The sequence below is a fragment of the Pelophylax lessonae genome, assembly GCF_965119305.1.
Source record: "Pelophylax lessonae genome assembly, chromosome: 4".
NCBI classification, from domain to species: domain Eukaryota; kingdom Metazoa; phylum Chordata; class Amphibia; order Anura; family Ranidae; genus Pelophylax; species Pelophylax lessonae.
In genome coordinates, this window is record NC_138771.1 from 505643655 (window position 1) to 505665636 (window position 21982).

General features: G+C 44.0%; 1 protein-coding gene across 3 annotated transcripts in view; it reads left to right on the forward strand.

Annotated features, from left to right (window-relative positions):
* Positions 1-21982, forward strand: part of INTS13 (integrator complex subunit 13) — a 56373-nt gene that overhangs the window by 1138 nt on the left and 33253 nt on the right. For 2 of the 3 annotated variants that reach the window (XM_082252925.1, XM_082252927.1), the window contains exons 2-8: positions 2008-2237; positions 7289-7363; positions 7599-7801; positions 10502-10582; positions 11614-11704; positions 15715-15843; positions 15947-15970. In XM_082252925.1, the coding sequence (XP_082109051.1) occupies positions 2013-2237; positions 7289-7363; positions 7599-7801; positions 10502-10582; positions 11614-11704; positions 15715-15843; positions 15947-15970 (828 nt within the window). In that variant the 5' untranslated portion in view covers positions 2008-2012. The remainder of the gene's footprint in view (positions 1-2007; positions 2238-7288; positions 7364-7598; positions 7802-10501; positions 10583-11613; positions 11705-15714; positions 15844-15946; positions 15971-21982) is intronic. The other variant, XM_082252926.1, reaches the window with a different exon arrangement.

Below are 21982 nucleotides of genomic sequence, written 5' to 3' on the forward strand. Positions count from 1 at the left end.
TCCAGGTCAGTGACTCAGAATATGAAAGGCAGAGGATCAGCATGACAGGCAGACATTAAGCTCTTCCAGAGAGGTTGGCGAGGGCATTCTCTATGTCTCTTTAATTCTAGGTTTGCATTAAAGTCACCCTGTCACCATAGGGTCACTGGTATACAATACACTCCCGCTAAAAGGAGAAGCACTATACTGACATTTCTGATGGGAGTGTTAGTAAGGTGAGTATATGTAGGGTCTTTACAGAGGCATTGTCACTTTGCCTTGCATGGACAAGGGTGCAGTGCCTCTTTTAATTATAATGCCATAACTTTTAAGTTTTGGATTGTGTGTGGAAGAATTAGAACTTTTTTCAGGTTATTATTTCTATCTGCATACCGAGGAGGTTCACCCCTTTGTTTGTCCTGGTTACGGACGATCTCAGGTGCGTTCTGAGTTCTGACACAAGTCCTATTCTGCTAGGAAGCTGTCAAAGCAGACAACCAGACAAAAGTAACAGAGGCATGCCCAACCCCACAGATGCACGTATACAAGAACCATATATACATGTGACTACATGGCAGGGAATACGTCCACCGCTTTTGATTGGCTGTCTGCATTAAAAGCTTCCTGGTGGGATAGCTCAGGCGGGTTTTGGCTTGTGTCCAAACGCATCTGAGCTCATCCCTGTTACTGGTGACCATTGATGAGCATTGTGTCCTTGAGACAGAGAGAGGAAATCCAAAATTTTACAGTTATCAGACCAGGAATAGAGGTGAGATATTTCAATGAAGACACCTGTTCTGGTGACAACTGTCTGAAAAGGAATAGCTATCTGTGTCATGCAGGAGTCTGTATCCACTGAGAGAATCAGAGGCCTTCCTGAAGTTGCATGGGGATACAGGTGTCACGTAAGCGTTTAGGGCAAACCAAAACCATAGGATGCTAAAGGAAGCCTTGGGTGCCCTGGAGTCACAGAATGCCAAGAGCGCTCTGAGGTCGCAGGGTAACACAGAATGCTGAGATTGCCTGAGTCCTAGGGGTCAGGGAGTGATACAGGATGCTCAGATTGTTCTGGAGTCTCAGGGGTAAGGGGGTAACACAGGATGCCCAGAGAGCTCTGAGGTCACAGGGTGACACAGAATTCTAAGATTGCTCTGGAGTCCTAAAGGGTCAGGGGGTGATCTAGGATGCCCAGAGTGTTATGAGGTCACGGGGTAACAGAATGCTCAGATTGTTCTGGAGTCTCAGGGGTCAGGGGGTGACACAGGATGCCCAGAGAGCTCTGAGGTCACAGGGTGACACAGAATTCTAAGATTGCTCTGGAGTCCTAGGGGAAGAGGGGGTGACATAGGATGCCCAGAAAGCTCTAAGGTAATGGGGTTACACAGAGTGCTTTTGAGTCCCAGGGGTCATGGGATGACACAGGATGCTCATAGTGCCCTGGAGTCACAGGTTGACCCAGGGTGCCCAGAGTGCTCTGAGATCATGGGGTGACACAGAGTGCTGTGCAGTTCCGGGGGTCATAGGGTGACACAGGATGCTCAGAGTGCCCTGTAGTCACAAGGGTCATGGGCTGACATAGAATGCTCTGAATCCTCTGGAGTCCCAGGGGTCAGGATGTTCAGAGAGCTCAGGAAGGCAGAATACTTGGGAAAGCCCTGGTTTCATAGGGATCAGGGCTGACGCAGGATACAGAGGGGTCACAGAAGTCACTGGAGACTCTGGGGTCACTTGGAGACACCAGAGTGCAGATACAGCAGCAGGAGACTCAGAGCATATGGGTGCATTGCTCAATCATTTAAAGATGGGTACCAATCAGGAGCCTCCAGCTGGAAAAGCTTCTAACTGCACACCAGAGAGAAGATCTGAGGCTGGAATGAAGGAGAAGTGAACGTAACACTAACCATTTCCTACTCCCTTGCAGGAGGAAGAAAAGTTTTGCTTTTTATATACTTTTAAATTAGTATGACATTTTTATATTGAATCTGCGACGATGATTAGAGTTGGCATTTTTTTTCTGTTACTTTGCAGACAAGATGAGAATCTTTTCAGAGGCCCACAAGACGGTGTTTGTGGTCGATCACTGCCCGTACATGGCAGAATCCTGCAGACAGCATGTCGAGTTTGATATGTTGACCAAAAACCGCACACAGGGAATCATCCCTCTGGCGCCAATCTCAAAATCTCTGTGGACGTGTGCTGTGGAAGCATCTGTGGAGTATTGTAGAATAATGTATGATATATTCCCCTTCAAGAAACTGGTAAGAGTACAATTATCTCTCCTATTCAATGTGATTACAGCTGTCTCATCTGTGCCTAATGTCCATTCTTCTGTTGATCAGTAGAAGCCCATTCCCGAGATCTTAAAAGTTACATGTTGGTCTCTTGATAGGACTGATTGTGTCCTGAATCATACAAGAATTCTTCCATCCTAGCTGTTTCAAAATAATCCTGTTCTGTTCCTAATCAGGGCAAAGCAATAGGTTTACTTAAGGTAGATGCAAAGACAATAGTGTATACAGTCATAATGAAAGGGTCTGTTTAGAAAACAATATGAAAACCATACAAAATCACTTTTGTACCTCTATTTTGCTGAAGTCACTTAAACGTGCTATAGCTCCTTTTCCTCCTTAGCTCAAGCCGTTTGACTGCTGTCTGTCAAGCTGGGTAGGGGTTTGTCAGCCTGTAATCCCACAAGCTGACTACAGGAGCGCTGTGCGCTAGAATGATAGGTCCCATGAAAATAACCGCGGGGCGTGCTAGGAGTCATTGAGTACCAAGAGGCTGGAGTCAGGAACAGAGGACACAGGAGGCACAGTAATACAGATAAAGGCCATAGCTAGGGGCACAGCCTGAAGCATAATATTACTGGAACACTGAGCCATGTTGTCACTTTGCAGTTTAGGGTAGCACCAATCAGGAGAACTGTCTCCTGATTGGCCATGGTGCCAGCAGGCACTAGCCCAAGAGGAGTCTTGGCATTGAATCCCAGCAGCGCTGAGTGATACATCTAAGTAAACTTTTATGCAAGTGCTACATGAGGAGTCAAGGGAACTACTATAGAGCAGGGGTGTCAAACTTAATATAATCGTAGGCCGCATTAGCATTTTGGTTGCCCTCAATTGTGTCCGTACAACTATATACTGTAAATGTATCTACTTTTTATCAAAATAATAATTGCCTCTGCATTAATTTTTTACTGGTTTTAGTAATAACTTAAGACTTGAAGGACAAGTGCAGATCAGCACACAGCCCACACACTCCTGTAGCAAATGATGAAAGTTTGAAAACTGGCAAAGAATTGTATTATTCTCATATTAAATATAAGCAGGAGTCCAGAGCCCCCCTTACATCAGATGTCAAGAGCCCCCCACCATCTGAAGTCAAGAGTCACACAACCTTTTCTGCATCACAGTTCACCCCTCTTTGCTTGTGCTGCTGCCATGAAGAAGCTGCGGACAGAGCTGGGAAGCAGTGCAGGGTCTGGAGGAGGAGCAGAGGAGGGCTGCCAAATGGCACTTTTCCACTGCAAGTACCGGCTCGGCTCCACTCGGCACTGCTTGGCCCTGCTCGGCTCAGTTTGCTTTTCCACTGCGAGGTACGAGTCGGCACTGTATAGGCTCTTCTCGGCTCGGTTTGCTTTTCCACTAAAGTAGTAAGTGGGTGGGATTACAACGATTCTCTGACCAATCAGTGGCTAGTAGTGACAAACAATCAAGGCTGCATGCGAAGGATTGTGGGATATGGTATAGGTACGGAACGCTTGGATCCACAACCGACGTGGTACTGTTTAAGCGAGCCATACCATGTAGTGGAAAAGCGCTGCCGTACCAAACCGTACCGAACTGTTCTAACACATACCATGCAGTGGAAAAGCGCCAAAGCAAGCCAAACCGATCCGTTCCATGCAGTGGAAAAGCGCCAATAGTCTGCTGAATGCTGAGACCAGGGGTGGTGGGGATGAGGGGGTACTGCAGCTGCACAGAGGCGTAGGATCTGTAGGAGAAGTTCTGTCTTCCTCTCTACTGCCAACTGCTCAGGCAAGGTAGGGGCGGAGATGAAGGGGGTGCCGCAGCTGTAGAAGAGGTTCAAGGGCCACATGAAATGGCCTGGAGGGTCACGTTCGGCTTGCGGGCCTTTTGTTTGACACTTGTTCTATAGAGTGTCACTTCATTGATATTACATTCAATGCACATATAAGCTGATAGGGAGATTGTTGTTGAAACAAATGGACAGGGTCCCTTTAAAACTGAGCTTCAGGCAAAGAGCTAAATACACAGTTGAAGCGCATATAGTGTATATGTACTGCTATCACCTTTTTAATACTGTTCAGCCAGTCTTGTGATTGGGATCCTGCCATAAGACTACAACCTCAACTTGCAACTCTGTCAGGCTTTCTCTGTAGTTTAGCAATACAGCCTGGTCCAAGACCCACCTCCAGCCTTTGGTTGTACAATGAAAATGCACTCAAATGATGATATAATCACTCTGTCTTCCTCTCGAGGGTTAGGCTCACCATACATGTATAATTTGACCAAACAATCTCTTTACAATCAGCTTTAGATCTACCAAAACTATATAAAATGAAGCCCTAAGACGTATGTACAGTAAATTTAAAAAAAAAAGATGCCTCTCTCCCAGCCAGCCAGGGTGACACAAGATTGTGGAATAGCTGCAACCTACTTGTGTCCGGCAACAAACCACGCCCCATGATGCTTTTTGCCCCTCCCACCATGACCCTATATAAGCCCAGTGGGCAGGGTAAAACAGGGGTAGGGAACCTTGGCTCTCCAGCTGTGCGGAAACTACAATCCCCACAAGGCACTGCAAAACTCTGACAGCCACAGGCATGCCTTCCTAAGGCAGAGGCATGATGGGATTTGTAGTTTCATCACAGCTGGAGAGCCAAGGTTCCCTACCCCACGGTTAGAGAGTGTAGTTTCTTGGTAAAGAAATGTAGATTGAAGCCGTTCCACAATCTTGTGTCACCCTGGCTGGTCAGGAGAGCAGCATCTTTTTTTATTTACTGTACAGACTGCTCTGGATGACCTTGTCTGAACCCTGTCATTCCTTTGGAGTACTGGGGCAGAGTCCCTGGCTTCTTTTAGGACTCTAAGTATGTAATAAATTTTGGACCTAACTAATCTATCCAATCAATTCATAGCCAGTCCGGCAGGCCATTGAGATTGTACAAACAGATTGTAACGCATTTGGTAAGCTTTGGATGGATAGCGCAAAAAAAAACGAGCCTGATTGGTTTACAGCTCTGCCCCTCCCTCTCCCAGTGCTGAGATTTGGAAATTGGATATCCAGGTCCTTTAATAAAAATGCCATTCAATCTAGTCACAGGTTCTTGAAAGTGTGTGTAAACACTAAAGCAAAAATGTATATATATGATCTGCATCTGATTATGCATTTTCAAATGCAGATTACATTTTATCTGTCATAGGTTCTTTTGGTATGATTTATATTTAGAAATCCTGGTAGTTACAGGGCATCAGCCTGATCCGTGTGCTACCTCAATGGCATTACAGAAATACCACGAGGATCTTGGGTCTTGAGGTCTCTTTAGCCCGGTGCACTCGTACCAAAAATCAGCTGCAAGAGCAACTTTCAGTACATGTGTACTGCTGTCTGTTCAACAGAAGCAAGTATAACCTCCGACTTGTGTCGAATGGGCTTGCTGGACTGGAAAACCAGTATTCGAATCGATCAGCACTCGCACCCAATGGCTGCAAGCGCTGATCAGTGTATTCTGGTGGGGGGGGGGGGGTTGAATCCCTCTACAGTTGTAGTAGTAGTGGGAGAGATTACCGCATCACAATTCTTGATGTGGAGTTCTGTCAGTTTTTTTATTTGTTTTTTTACCCAATGCGTATACCCTGCTTCAGTGTGCAGCGTGATGATGACACACTGCCTTGTACATGCTGATTTATAGTGATCACAAAAAAAAAAAGGGGGGGGGGCGGTAAAAATGTATTTCGATAATAAATTTGTGAACCATTTTGTTTGATTCTGCATTTAAAGCTGAAGTTTAGTCTGCTCATAATTTGCCTTCCCTGGTTCATCCCACCTTTTATTGTTAACATGCAAATGTAACCTTTCAATAAAACCTTTCTTTTATTACTCATCTTATTTTAGATCCAGTGGTTTTATCACTGGGCCTACTTTTCTTTGTGATGCAGGCAGATCATGATTAGTAGTAGGACCTGTACATTAGTGATCGACCGATATAGTTTTTTTTATTACTGATACCGATATTTTGGTCATTGCATATCGGTATCAGCCAATATTGGCCGATATTTTCGTACATTTAAAAAAAAAAAAAGTATTTTTTTTTTCTTTGAAAGGTACTCTTGTGGAGGGATCTGGGGGTCTAAAAGATCCCGAACCCCTCCTCTGTACTTAAAAGCATTCAAAACGCCAAGTTTGGCTGTTTTGAATGCTGTAATTTTTTTTAATCTGGCGCCAGTACCCGGAAGTGATGTCTTGACATCACTTCCGGATTTTTACATGGAGACCCGATCAGAGCCGAATGCGGCTTTGATCGGGTCTTCTCTTCGGCGGCCGTGCAGACTGGTTGCCCGGGTCTCCCAGTGAAACAGGAGACCCGGGCGAGCCGCAGAAGGCGGCAGGAGGGGGGGGGGGGGAACGTCCCCTCCTGCTCCTTGTAATGACAGCCAACCGGCTTCTCAGCCGCTTCGGTTGTCATTTCAAGACAGCTGACCGTCCGCTATGGACGCCGCTACCGGAGTGATACCTCTAGCTGCAGGCATCACTCCGGTACAAGCACTTTCCGAAATATCGGCAATATCGGTAACCTCAGGGGCCGATTCCGATATATCGGGGGAAAGTGCATATCCCCCCCCCCCCTTTGCCGATAATCGGTCGATCCCTACTGTACATAGCTTTTTTTTTAAAAACATAAAAGCAGAACTCCCTAGGTAACAAACATATGTGATGCTGAGCCTCCCATGATTGAAAGAAAGGGGCGAGCCAGGGACAGTCAGGCTGGGGATGAAAGAGTAAGCTAGATGATGCTGGATGTCCTCCAGCCAGGAAATGAGGCAAGCTCTTACTGACTTGCTGTAGCTTGTAATGCACATTTTGAGAAGTTCGCAGTGTTCAGTGAAATCAGAGTAAACTATTTCACTACAATAGCTGTGCAAGACCGAAGGAATGACTGGGGTTCAGCTTAAAAATGTAATAAAATGTAATGATCTTAAAGCATTTTAGTGTGGTGGTTTTTTTTTGTTTTTTTTTAGCTGCCATGTCTTACAATTTCCTAACCTTAACATGTTTTCTGTCTTAGGTGAATTTTATAGTCAGTGATTCTTGTTCCCGGATAATGAATAGTTGGTCTCAAGAGGACCAAAACTTGCAGGAGGTAAGGAAAGAAATAACATATACAAATCTGCATATTTTGCAGCTCCTCTGAAATTGTTTTTTTTTGCCATTTATATGGAGAGTTGCTAGACATCCTTTTATCCAATGCATCGCACCTACTTGTTAGGCCCTGCAGAATGGTTTATTTTCATTGCTTCTGCCATGTCTGAGTAAGTGTTTGGTTCCCTAATTCAAACCTTTTAAAAAAAAAAAAAAAAACTTTTATTTTCTTCTAGTTAATGGCAGCCTTAGCCTCGATTGGCCCTCCAAATCCACGGGCAGACCCAGAGTGTTGCAGCATCCTCCATGGGCTGGTGGCAGCAGTGGAGTCCTTGTGTAAGATCACAGATTATCAGCATGAGTCCAGGACGGTGCTAATGGAAAACGCAGACCGCGTGGCTAACAGGGGCCGCATCATCTGTCTCACCAATGCCAAAAGGTACAAACCCTTAGAAAGGAATCTTTTGTCAGAATTAAGCATGGCATCCAGCAGGACTCTTCTGTTTAAACTCTTTGATATTAGATATCTGACTTTCACACCTGATCTATAAAAGTCTTTGACATACAGTTAGGTCCATATATATTTGGACACAGGCACAATTTTTAGTTTTTTTGGGGTATTTACAATAACATATTCAAGCTATAGTTATTTTATAGATATGGGTTGAGAGTGCACACTTTCAGGTATAATTTGAGGGTATGTACATCCAAATCGGAGGAAGGGTTTAGGAATTACAACTCTTAAGAATAGCCACCCCCCCCCCCTCCTTTTTCAAGGGACAAAAAGTAATTGGACAATTGCATCAAAAGCTGTTTCATGGTCGGCTGTGGGCTGCCTCTTCATCAATTAAGCAGGTAAAAGGTCTGGAGTTGATCCCAAGTGTTTTATTTGCATTTGGAATCTATTCCTGTGAAAATACATCATACGTTCAAAGGCGCTGTCCATGCAAGTGAAACAGGTCATTGTAAGGCTTCAAAAACTAAACAAATCCATCAGAGAGATGGCAGCAACATTAGGAGTGGCCAAATCAACAGGTTGGTACCTTCTGAGGAAAGAAGAATGCACTGGTGAACTCAGCAACATAAAAAGGCCTGAATGTCCACGGAAGACAACAGTGGTGGATGATCGCAGGACCCTCTCTATAATAAAGAAAAACCCATTCACAACATCCAGACAAGTGAAGGACACTCTCCAGGAGGTGGGCGTTTCGTCAAAGTCTACAATCAAGAGAAGACTTCACCAGAAAAAATACAGAGGGTTCACCACAAGGTGCAAACCATTTATAAGCCTGAAGAATAGAAAAGCCAGAATAGACTTTGCCAAAAACATCTAAAAAAAAGCCAGACCAGTTCTGGAAAGGCATTATTTGGACAGATGAAACAAAGAATAATCTGTACCAGAATGACGGGAAGGAAAACGTGTGGAGAAGGCTTGGAAGAGCTCATGATCCATAGCGCGCAACATCCTATGTAAAACATGGTGGAGGCAGTGTGATGGCATGGGCATGCATGACTTCCAGTGGCACTGGGTCATTGGTGTTTATTGATGATGTGACAGAAGCAGCTGGCTGAATTCTGCAATGTATAGACCTATACTGTCAGCCCAGATTCAGCTAAATGCAGCAAAGTTGATTGGACAGCACTTCACAGTACAGATGGACACTGATCCAAAACACACTGCAAAAACAACCCAGGAGCTTTTGAAGGAAAAGAAGTGGAATATTCTGAAATGGCCTGAAGTCATTCACCTGATCTCAACCCAACTGAGCATGCATTTCACTTGCTGAAGGCAGAACTAAACTAAAGGCAGAAAGACCCACAAACAAAGACAGCTGCAGTTAGAGCCTGTCTTTGGTAATGTCCATGGGTTCCAGACTTCAGGCAGTCTTTGCCAGTAAAGGATTCTCAACAAAATAAATAAAATGTTCATTTTTAATATGATTATATTTGTCCAATTACATTTGAGCCCCTGAAAATAGGGGGAACGTGAATAAAAATGGTTGCAGTTCCTAAAATTAGTACTTGATATTATTTATGTTCAACTCCTTGAATTAAAGCTGAAAGTCTGTACTTCAACTTCTCATGTGGGTCACAGGAAAGCACTTATTTCCGCACTCCTGTGACCCAGATTCAGCTAACAGTGGGTCTGCCTGCCCACGTTCTAACAACCCAAGATGACATTGGTTGCAGCCCCCACAGCTTCCTTGGTTGCTGACAGGTGTACAGATAACAACAGCAAGGCAGGGAGAGCCGGGAGGAGATGCGGGCTGTGCTCTCTCCCCCCTTTTTGTATAACACAGGATCGCTCTCTCATCAGACTATACAAGACTTGATTACCTTCCCCTACCTCCTCTCCATGCTGCTCCTTTCCGGTAGCAAAAATTGTGGTTAGAGGGAGATAATCAAACCCTGCAGAATTCGATCTGTGTGTGTTCTGTATTATCTCCGGTATACAGATAGGTGGGAGAGGGGGTGGGGGGCGGCACAGCCCACACAGGCCACCTAACTCTGCTTACAAACTACATTTTAGGGTGTTGTGCAGTGTGGTAACACAAGCAAAATAGCAAATTTTCCCGCCGAACACAAAAATGCGCTGCCTTTTTTAAATATGTATAGGTACCGCCATGCATCTAGCAAATATGTGTATGTTGGAGCCTGCTAGAAAAGCATGGTTCTGCAGTACCGTGTGTTTTTATTGGGGCGCATTTTATAAAATCCCAGCAGCTTTTTTTGTGTGTTTCACAAGCATAGAGCAGCCCGTTAAAAAACATGACATGCGGGAACACATAAAAAAGCAAGCACACTCAGACTCCACTCCTAACATGAAACCCAGAAAATATGTCCTGAGATGTGACATAGACCTCCCAGGCAGCAGCAGATGGCTGAGCACATCATTCTCGCCCAGAGGAGGATTCAGAAAGATCATCCATTTAAAAATTAAAAAAAAGGAATGTGATGAGGAAGTGCTATTTGTGGGTGAAGGTACGCTTTAGGCTGATATATATCTGTATGCTTACTGCACGTTAATCATTTGTGTTATCCTATCAAATTTGTCCTTTAGTTTTCATAGCTGTCAGTTGTTCAAGCCATATTGTCACATGGCCACCTTCATCTTTTTTTTTCTGTTTTGTTTTCTCAGTGATAGCCACGTTCAGATGTTGGAAGACTGTGTCAGTGAGACCATACACGAACACAACAAGCTGGCTGCTGGCTCTGATCAGTATGTACACTCTTTAGTTTTAAGAACAAATTACTTTTGAACCCGGGGGAGTAATGTTTTGTCTGCTTTTGGCCTCTTCTGGACACACCTCTGGGGTGCATTGGCACATTTGCATGGGCTGCAGATTCTTGTTCCCGTCCACTAAGGAAGACCTTATTTATTAAGCTGGGGGTTGTGTCATCTCTTCACGATTTCCCTTTAGATTATAGGGGTATCTTCCTCTCTTTGCTACCTTCCCATTTTTGAACGTATGGAACCTTCATTTTAAAGGATGCTATGGGAAAAAAGTTTCCCTGTTGCTGTAAGGGGGGTCACCCGATCTGTAAATTGATTCATAAAAATTCAATAGAAGAACAATTCAATGACTATAGCTGTATAGGATGGGGGACATCTTTTGGCCATTTTATGTGCTCTGCAGTCTCCCCCTACATAGACTCCAGAGGTATGATATTGTATGTACTGGCATACGGTATCATATTCATACTTTTCATTTGGCTTCTGACTCTGAGGAAGCAGATCATATTCTTATCATACAGCACTTTATATTGTAGAGTGGGGACAGTACAATTACAATACAGTACAATACAGAACGAATATGAGGGCCCTGCTCATGAAGCCTATAATCGTATCTGCGAAATGTATCAAAAATCTACCACCTAATTGTGAGCACTGTAACATTTCACTGAACATGTGTATATTTTAGCAGTGGTTGGGAAAGGGTAATTTCCTTTTATATACCTGGATATATGTGACATAAAGATTTATTTTTTTGTTGTACCTGTTCAGAGCCTTCCTATTTCTTTATTTATTTTACATCTAATCCTTTTATACATTTTTACATACATATTTGTACAATAAAATTATTATTTTTTTTTAATGATTTTCATTCTCTAGTGAGGGTATAATAATTTGGGCACTCAAAAAATCCTGTATACATGCGCTTGTTTATGAGTAATCCGTCTAAGTGGGATGTGGTTTTTGGACATGGGGACCATTACCACCATTATTAATTATCTTTGTTTTTTTTGTAGCCTCATGCAGATTCAGAAGTGTGAGCTGGTGTTAATTCACACATACCCAGTCGGCGATGACAGTCTTGTGTCTGATCGGCCCAAGAAGGAGGTAGGTGGTTTTGATGGCTTTTTTTTTTTTTGAGACTATGTAGTTGTAAAGGCAAGTCTTCAAACCTGTGATAATACTGCATCAGTTAATTTTCAATGAACACGTATTTTTCATAAATATTGCAATTATGGTCAGGATATATTGAAATATTTACATATTCTTAACAAGCAGTAAATGAGCTTTGAAACTGTGAAGTCCTCACAAAACTCTGTAGCTGCAGGTACTGTGGAGTAAATTCCTCCTCAAAGTTTACCATAAAAAACACTTTCATTTTCTTCCAGTAGCTCATTTGCTCCCCCCCTTACAGCAACATCTCAGCAGCTCATCCTTTTTGCTCCCCACTCCTAGCAGTGAGTTAGCAGCAAAAACTCCTCTTCTCCCCTTTCCCAGCAATGACTTAGCAGCTCAGCCCTCCCAGCAGTGACTCTGCGGATCAGCTTCCCCTACTCTGCCCACCCATCAGTAATTCAGTAGCTCATCTCCCCATGCTGCACCCTTCCCAGCAGCCCAGTTTCTCCCTCTACTAATTAATCTACAGCTCTGCTCTGGACACCAAGTAGCGACTCAGCAGCTCTGAGTTCCCCCCCTCCAAGATGTAATTTAGCAGTTCAGGTTCCCTCTCCAAGATTTGACTCAGCAGCTCAGCATCTCCATCCCTGCAGTGACCGAGAAGCTGATCTCCCCCTGCTCTACCCTCTCAGCAGTGACTCAACAGCTCAGATCCCCATGCCCTCTTCTCCTAGCAGTGACTCAGTAGCCTACCTACCTCTGCTTCACTCTCCCTGCTGTTACTCCGCTCCCCTTTCTCAGCAGGAACTTGGCAGTCCATCCCCAAAGCACCTCCAGTGTTTAGCGACTTTGAATGTCATCAGTAAGATGCCAGGAGTAAGTGCCTGGATAAACTTACTCCCTAACGCATGAACAGTTACATCATCCCATCCCAGCCAGCAGGACAGGCAACAGAATCCAGACCCAGAAAAAGACTGCAAAATATAGATACAATGAGAGGGATAAAGCTGACATCTGCTTGCTTGAGGAGAGCACTTTGCAAGGTAAATGTGCAAATATACTTGCATGTTATAGCAAGAGTGCCTGGAGGCTTCCAAATCTTTACTACTGCTTCAAACTGAAATTTCAGTTGGAAATTGTTAAAGATGTGTAAATATTTTCATATCCATATCTTGGCCACAGTTTTGCCTTAAAATGGTTCTAAAGCCTCAAGGATTTTTACCTGAACCCGATTCGATCCAGCGACTTGCACGAGGGCTTTTGCCGATGTCTCCCTCCTCATTGGGCACATTGATAGCGGGAGCTGCTCACGCTGCTGTCAGCCAAATGCTGTGACAAAGGAGCAGGGGGCGGAGCCATGTTGCCCAGTCTGTGTTAGTAGACGCAGGCAGGGCCGCTCGGGAAAGTGGCTTTCCATGTGGGGCACCCACCGAAGAGGAGGGGCCTGGACCACTGGCGGGGGACCTCAGAAAAGGAGGATAGGGCTACTCTGTACAAAACCATTGCACAGAGCTTGTAATTATAAGGTTTATTGTTACTTTAATGTGGTTGACATGAAATATGAAAAAAGCATATCCCTCTATAGTGTGTACTGGACTTCTGTGTGCAGGCAAAAGCATCAACCAGCCAGCAATCCTGACTGTGCCAGGTAGGAGCAGAGAGAGACCTTATGCATTACTGCCAGTGGCAAAGCTTTTGGTTTCAGCACATTAGAGCACAGTAGTATCCGAGAGATCAAATATACTAATCCATCCTGCAGAGAATTGACAAAAATGTCTGCTATTACACCACAACCTAACCATGCCTCAAAGTAGGTAATTTCCTGTACATCACTTCCCCTTTAAGCACTTCCCACTAGAAAAAAATCACATTCATGGGCATTTATCAAGCTATTTCAATGCTTTATAAACACAATGAAAACAGATGATAAATGCCATAGGTGCGTTAATGAGCATTGCTTCATTCTTCATAATCCACAGACATGTAAACAAGCCCTAAGTGTCATTTCTGTCTGCTGCCTTGTTCCCCTGCTATCTGCATCTGAAAAGATTTCCTGATATGAGGGAGCTCCAGCACACAGCCTGTGATTGACAGCTTCAACTCTGTTCCTGTGTGCTGTGTGAAGGGGGGGGGCGTAGTCCTTTCCCTCCAGTCAGCTCTCGGAGTTCTTCTCACTGAGCTTTGCAGAGTGTAATTTGAGCTCCCCATCCCCTGTTTTCCGAGAGCTCAGACAAACTTTGTAAATGAGGCACTGAACGAATGTGGAGAAGACTGTTGATAAACAGGTACTTATGTAGGAGGATTTCTTTAGTCTCTGTGTATCACTTGAAGCTACTCACTTCACTTAGTTAATGTAAGTGTTTACAGTCATTTTAATGTAAGTGTTTACAGTCACTTTAAGGTTTAGTATTTGTCTTGTGGCTAATATCACTGGAACTGAAAATTAGGGAAATGTAAAATTTTGAGCTGTCGCTGGAACAGGGAAATAAGCAAAATCTCCTAGTGGGGACACCTGTTCTGGTGAAAACTGAGAGAGGTTTCCTCACTTTGGAGAGATTTCTTCTGGTTTTCTGTTGTGTCTATGGGACAGGAAGTGAAGGGAAATGTCCCTAACCAGACATAGATGACAAAAAAGTAAAGCTACGGGGGTTTATTTACTAAAACTGGAGATTGCAAAATCTGGTGCAGCTCTGCATAAAACCCAAGTTAGCTTCCAGGTTTTATTGACAACACTTAATTGAACAAGCTATAGTTGGAAGCTGATTGACGACCATGCACAGCTGTACCAGATTCTGAGTTGTTTTTTTTTTTTACCAGTTTTAGTAAATTTCCCCCACTGGGTTTGAAGTATTTCCTAATCAATACTTTAAAGCTGAACTCCAGCCTTCAGTCTTGCACAGTTGTACAGGCTCTTCTGTACTGAAAATGCTTACTCTGATTTTACTGCACACTGTGAGCTTCTCAAAGTGTGCTTTAGAATCTTCAGCAAGTTCAATAGAGCCTGCCTCATTTCCAAAGGAAGGAAGATTTAGGCATCATCTAGCTCTTTCCTCCCCAACTTGTCTGTTCTTGGCCCACCACTTGCTTTAATTTGATTTCAGTTCTTTTAATCGTGGAGGCTCAGCAGCACTCATAGGAATTACCTAGGGGAGTCCACATGCACATGCAGCCCTCCTAGGAGCACCTACTCCTCCAGATTGACCTGCCTATAAAGGCATTTTAATATTTGCATAATTTCTGCCAAGAGCCAGCCTGCTGCTTGCATCAGGGCTAAGAGCTCTTGGGACGAGTATCAAGGCAGGGTCCTTTGATGAAGTTATGTACGGCACCCTGCAGGAGATAACATCACTGAGTCTAAAATACATTATGTAATATAAACAGAAGGGTTTTACCTAAAACATTTTATATTGGTGAGTTGGAAGGGAGGAACCAGGAAAAAAAATAGAAGATTAAACATCTGCCCAACTCCAAAAAAACTAAAAATTCTCCCTTGCAGTGGGGCTGCACCAAGGGTTAAATTCTCTTTTAGTCTAGGAGCCCGTAAAAGGCAATTTAACTTGATCCTCCGCTCCCCCGGCAGACAAGTTCTCCCCCATGCTCCAGGGGTGTGAACTGTCTCTCCTCATCCTCACGAACAATGCATCGGTCTTGATGACGTCAGAGGACATTAGAACTCTGGAGCATTGGGTAGAAGAGGTTGCAGGAACTGATCTAGCAGCATACAGTAGCCTGCAGAAGTGGAGGATCTGGTAAAAAAACTGCTTATCCAAATTCTCTAGACAGAAGCAAGCAGTTAACCCATGCACTGTGGAAGCAGAGGCACTGCAAGGGAGAAGTTTCCTGGAGTTCAGCATTAAGGTTTAGGCCTCATTTGTTGGGGAATTTCTTGGCACTAAATGCCCAGCAAGTAAAACCAATGGATCTCTTGACAAATGCTCTAGAAATGTGTGCGTACACAAGCTTAAATACAGATTCCTGTGCTCTTTCTATTTTCTCACCAGCTGTCATCTGTATTGACCAGCGAAGTTCACAGCGTTCGAGCTGGCAGGCACCTAGCTACAAAATTGAATCATTTAGTACAGCTGCACTTCGACTTGGCTTCCACCACCATAACTAACATTCCTATGAAGGTAAGTCCTCACAGTCATGCCCTGCCCTTGGCTATTTTTTTGTATTTTTTTTTACTTTCATTTTGTTTCCCTCTCCATATCATATCTTTCTGTTTTTCACTAGCCCACACTCAGTGTCTCTGATCAGGTTAGTACGTTTTGGAAAACACCCACCTCCCTCCCCTCCAAACGCAAGCGTTCCTGAGAACAGTGTCGCAGGCAACTTTCTGCTTACTTACAAAGAAGTGACACCCCCCCCCCCCCCCCACCCCACCTCCTTACCCACCTCCTGTGTTATTAGCGCCACCCTGTGGTCGTGTAGCCATGTCTGCCCTCATGTGATTCCTGTGCTTTCACATCCGTGTTGGTTGGTTCCTTTCATGTCCACAAGCCATTTTGGGCTTCATGCATGGAAACTGCCTAAACAAAGTACTTTATTTGTTGCTTGTAGCAACCAATCAAATTCTCTGTTTGATGAATACAAGGTTGTAGGAAAAAATGAAAGGTAATATATGATTAGTTGACATGGGCAACAAGAAAAACATTTTCTGCACACATTTTTTGATGGTCAGGCATTTCCTTACCTGAATTTCAAAGACCTTTTGAACTGCTGAAATGGCTAATACATTCCAAGTGCATCAAACAAAATGTGTGCAAAGTCTTTACATTTGTTTTCTTTAGAAAGCAGCCACAGCCTGTGTAGAAATGACTTGTCCCTTGTCTGCATGCTGCAGAGAAGGACTCTGTCTCTATAAGTGGAAGCAGTGATCTCTTTGCAGAGGCTTCAACATGTCCTCTGCTGGGTAGGAGCTGAAGCTCTCCAATCAGCAGGTACCATGAATCTTGCTGACTGCATAGCTTTGTATCTGCCTCCTTAGGACTAAAATCAGACCTCTGCAGTGGCAAGACTGATTCCACACATGGATCAAGGGTCCTTCTCCACAGCTGCAGACAAGAGAAGGCTTTTCAGGCTACGTTCACATGTGGGCGTAGCGGATCATGGGCAGAATCACTGCGTTTCTGCCCGCGATCCGGAATCATTGCAAATCGCGGGAAGCCTGTGCGATGCCCGTGATTTGCAATGGCACCCCAAACGCTGTGCGATGTTGCTGCGATTTCCGCCTGCCGAAGCGCGGTAACATCGCGCAAACAGAATTGCGGGACGCATGACGTGCAAACAGAATTGCGGGACGCATGACGCCCAAAAAAGGTCTTTTGTGCATCATGCGTCCCGCGATTCTGTTTGCGCGAGGTTACCGCAATTCGGCAGGCGGAAATCGTGGCAACATCGCACAGCGTTTCGGGTGCCATTTCAAATCACGGGCATCGCACAGCGTCCCGCGATTTGCAATGATTCCGTATCGCAGGCAGAATGGTGGTGATTCTGCCCGTGATCCGCTACGCCCACATGTGAACGTAGCCTTAGTGCCGGTTCACACTTCCGCGTTTGTGGAGATCGCATGTAATTCGGAGCGCACTGCTCCTAATTACATGCGATCTGATGTGCGGATGCGAGTTCAGCCATACACTTTGTATGGCTGAATTCGCACTGTATCCGCACCAAACACGCACATGAGGCTTTTTTTGAGCCGCAGTAGAATCGGATCGCATAGTGGTTCACACTTGTGCGATCGGATTCTGTGCGTACTTGCAGATCGCACTGCGATTTGCGATCGCAACTGGGGGTGCCGTTAACTTTTAATTGACACCCCCTGCGTAACGCATATGGCAGTGTGAACTGCCAGATGTGCGGATGCGATGCGGGAACACGCTGTATATTCGCAGCGTTCCCGCATCGCAGAAGTGTGAACCGGCACTTAATGCAGCCTCTGGCTGCTTTAGAAAGAAAATAAACAAACCCAGGACAACTTTTGTTTTGATGCACAAGGAATGTTTAACACTCCCCCTGCTAAGTCTGACCTATAGCCTTGCCCTTGGCAATGCTAATGCTCCCCAGTGCTGATGGGAGAACCCCAGTTCTGACCCAGCAGGGGGCATGTCTTGCCTCTGCAGAGAGACATCTGTTTCCACACAGAGAGCAGGGGTCCTTTTCTGCAGTATCCTTACTAGTATATTTTACTTTACCTAATTTGCACACCTTTTGTTTAATGCACCTGGAATGTACAGTATTAAACTGATTTAAACTGAAAACTCAGTTAAGCATTAAAGGAAACTTTGGAAGCCTATTGTGTGTGATTAACAGCAGGCCTCATTTCATAATGGGACCATTGTGTCATAATTTGTATTAAGGCATTACTTCGGGAATGGTAAATGGCACCTTACTGTATGCTTTACAGAAACAACCGGGAACCTTTGGCAGTGACAAAATTTATGATCCTATATTTGTAGGATGAAGCTCTTGGCCTAAGCTGCAGTCAACCTGAGTTGCTCAGCATATACAGTAAATTATTCCCCACCATTGTTCGACTGTTCAGGGCTGATGATTATTTGATGGCTGTTTCTCTGTGGAATACAGAAGGGTGGGAATATAGGAGAATCGGGCATGTCCATTCTGCAAACACAGAAATTGAAGATCGGGGGTAGCTCTGCTAGGCACTGCTGTTTATTCAGTCCAGTGACATACCTATTCTGACAAATTTTAAAACTGAACTCCAGGCATATATAAAAACATAACTTAATGCAGCTTTGTATTCATTAATACATCATGAAATGTATTTATTTGTTTAATGCAGGCAGTGTAAGTATCAGATTTAGACTTGATATCTTCTAGCAGTCTCTGTACAGCAGATGATCTCAGACTGGGAAAAGGAGGAGCACAAGAGCCCATCGGTTGTGCTGCAGTGCTTATGCGCTAGCAAGGAACATGCGGACAGGAGAAGAGAGTGGAGTGAGAGAGATGAGCTCAACAGTTTGCTGCTTTTCTTTCATTATCCAGCCACAGGCGGGGGGAGGCATAAGACCTACAAAAGTAGCCTAACTGCAGTTGAAAACAATTTTGGTCTCCTACCCTGCCAGACAGGGTTGTGCTGTGTTGCAGAGTTAGCAGAACTGGATAGACATAAATAAAAATCATTTGGCAGGTAAAACGGCTCAATTCTTCCTGGTATTCAGCTTATGAAAGAAGACTTTTTTTTTTTCTTTTCTTTTTTTCCCATTTAGATATTATTTTGCCCTCTGCTCTTCCAGCCACTGGTGACATTAGACAGGACAGACAAACCAATATTTTCCATCGAGAGGATTTCCTTGTAAATCTGTAATGCAGAGAAGGTGGAATGGAGTCAGTGCTTCCTGTGCTAGCCCAGCTTAGGCAAACATGGCAAACAGGAGTTCTACTTAAATCATTCCCAAACAAAATAATTTATTCCTAACATAAGGCAATATAGAGTCATAAAGAGAAAGAAATCAGTTAGGCTTAATTAAAAGCCCAAAAGATCTTAGTAGATTGTGCCTTTTATTTCCAGGTTGTTTCTTGTTTGCAGCACTGTGTCTTTTTCTTTCCAACTAGATTCCTGCTGTATAGGTAACAGGGTTTCAGGGTGGATTGTAATCTGAAGGGAAGTAACAATCACACTGAGAATTATTTCAGACCTAGGGGTAATGTGTATAAGCGGGCCCTTTGACCATAACAGCTAGTCAGGGCACATCTCTCATTTTCTTGAAAAAAAGAAAAGGTGATCCTCGTGCTGCAGGCAACCTGCTCCAGGGTTTGCGCATGATGAGGCAGCTGTGCGCTACAGCAGAAATGTCTAAATACCTGTAGCATTCAGTCAGCTTCCAGAAGCCGTTACTGTAGTCCAGGTTTGAAAAAGAACAGAACAGGGCTCTGGTCATGCTTGGCAACAAAAAATGTTCCCCTTGGCACACTTTTAGCCACTATTTTATCTAAAGGAAGAATTACCTGTGACAATGTGTTGCCCTTATCATCTAATCATAGTCTTCCTTTCCTTCTCCCAGATAAGCAAGGGTTCACTTGTTCTGTATAGATAACGCAAATCATTCCTCCCTGATTGGTGCAGCCTAGTATGGCTTTTGCAACACTACAGCCCATGTGGACTAGCAATCCTGTTGCTGGCGACAACTTGCCAGCAACAGGATCACTGGTAGAGCAAAGAACCACTCCCCTACTTCCGCATTTCTCACTGTGTAACTGAGTTCTGAGTAGTGAACCAGTTGCTGCCAGCGACAGGATCACTAGGCCAACGTGGGCTTATCTCTACTAAAGAAAATCTCAGCAATCAGGTTTGTTCATTTACTTGACAAGGAAGTGTGTATTGCTGTAGACAGTCATCCTGATTCCTTTCTTCCTTTTTTCCCAGCAGTTAAAATTAAATGTAGTATTTGATTGCTACTGGAAAAACGCACTTTTTTACACATGATGCCTATAAAGCTCTAAAAGAAAACCCAGCTCCTAGAGCTCCCAGCATACTTCATTTGGTTGAGCAGAACACGCTTGTAGCTTCTAGATGGTCATAGAGCTGCACATCAGAACGGACCCCCCCTTAGCAGCGTCTCCACCCTTTCTAGAAATTTACATTTCTAATGTCTCCACTTTCATTTCCTGCTGTCCAGTGTTCAGTGCTTAGACCATTTTTTTCTTTATCTTACAGTTGTTTTGAATATTTTAAAGGTATACATTTGCATTTCTTGGAAATTCCTGCTAACATTCCCACTAAACAAAAGCCCATATTGCAGATTTTGTTTATATTCTGGCAATATCAAAAATATCAAAATTAAAAAAAAAAAATGTAGCCCCTGGAGACAAAGACAGCCATTGTGTGAGTGAACCTTTACTGTACAACATTACAGTGGTGTGGAGCCCTCTTAGGAAGCACATGATGGCAGCTGCATTTTGAAATCTTTGAACACCCATGGAGCAGCCATGGAACTACTTCTGCTTAACTGTAATACTACCATTTCTCTCCATAGCCAGTACTTGTTTGTTTTAAATTGCAACATCTGTGGATTTAACCTAAGCTTAAAGTGCTTCTAAAGGCAGAAGGTTTTTTACCTCAATGTATTCTATGCATTAAACTAGAACTATAGGCAAAACCTTTTTTCTTATTTAATTTTGGATAGAGCAAGGGAGGGTTATAGTAACTGTCAAATTTATTTTCGGCATCTGTGTTCCATTGCGGAGATTTCCCTTCACTTTCTGTCCCATAGTCCAAACATGAAGTGAGAGGAAATCCCTGCAAATTAAGGGAATCTCCCAGGTCACCAGAACTAGTGTCCCCATTGGAAGATTTCCCCTCTATTACTTTTCTTTTAGTTTCACTTTCAATGATAATGGTAAACAGGACAATAGAGAGGGTGAATATCCATAACGGGAACACAGACAGCAATTAAAACTCATAGGTGTTCTATTCCCTCTCCACTCTATCCAAAACCTGTTTTGCCTTTAGTTATACTTTAAGGTAAAAAAAACTTTCTGCAAGCAGCTCCCCCCCCCCCCCCAGGCCCTCTCTCTCTCTCTCTCTCTCTCTCTCTCTCTCTCCTATTTAGTCAGAGAGGCAGCAGCGGGAGCCATTGGCTACTGCTGCTATCAATCACAGCCAGTAAGAGAGAGAGGGGGGGCTATCCATGCTCTGTGTCAGTGGACAAACAGAGCGGCCTCAAGAGCAGCTTGCTGTGGGGGTACTTAGCAGGTGAAAGGGGCCCGGAGTGTCTGCGTGGGACCAAAGAAGAGGATGATTTGGGATACTCTGCAAAACCATTGCACAGAGTAGGTAAGTATGACATGTTTGTTATTTTTAAAAAATAAAAACAGTGCCTTTACAATCACTTGAAATTTTAATTTTACTGAAATTGTGTAGTATATCCTTTAAGACAAATAAAACATCAGAACCATATATGGGACTTTGCCCTCCTAAACTTCCAAGTGTTAGGCCCCCCCAGAGCTCCATGTAGTAGGTCTCTCCACTCGCTGGGTCTCTTCCCTCCTGAGCTCCTCGTTGTGGGTCTGTTCCCTCCTGAGCTCCTCGTGGTGGGTCTCTTCCCTCCTGAGCTCCATGCGGTGAGTCTTTACTCTCCTGAGCTAACCTGATAATTACTTTCATCCTTGCCTCTTTATTTTCTTAAGTCATTATGATAAATATGTTTCTCTTTCATTCATTGACGGACACAGCTCTCAAGGATTCTGGAACCATTGGGCTTTACTGCCCCCTACAGGAGTAGGACACTAGGCAGAAAAAAAGAGCTT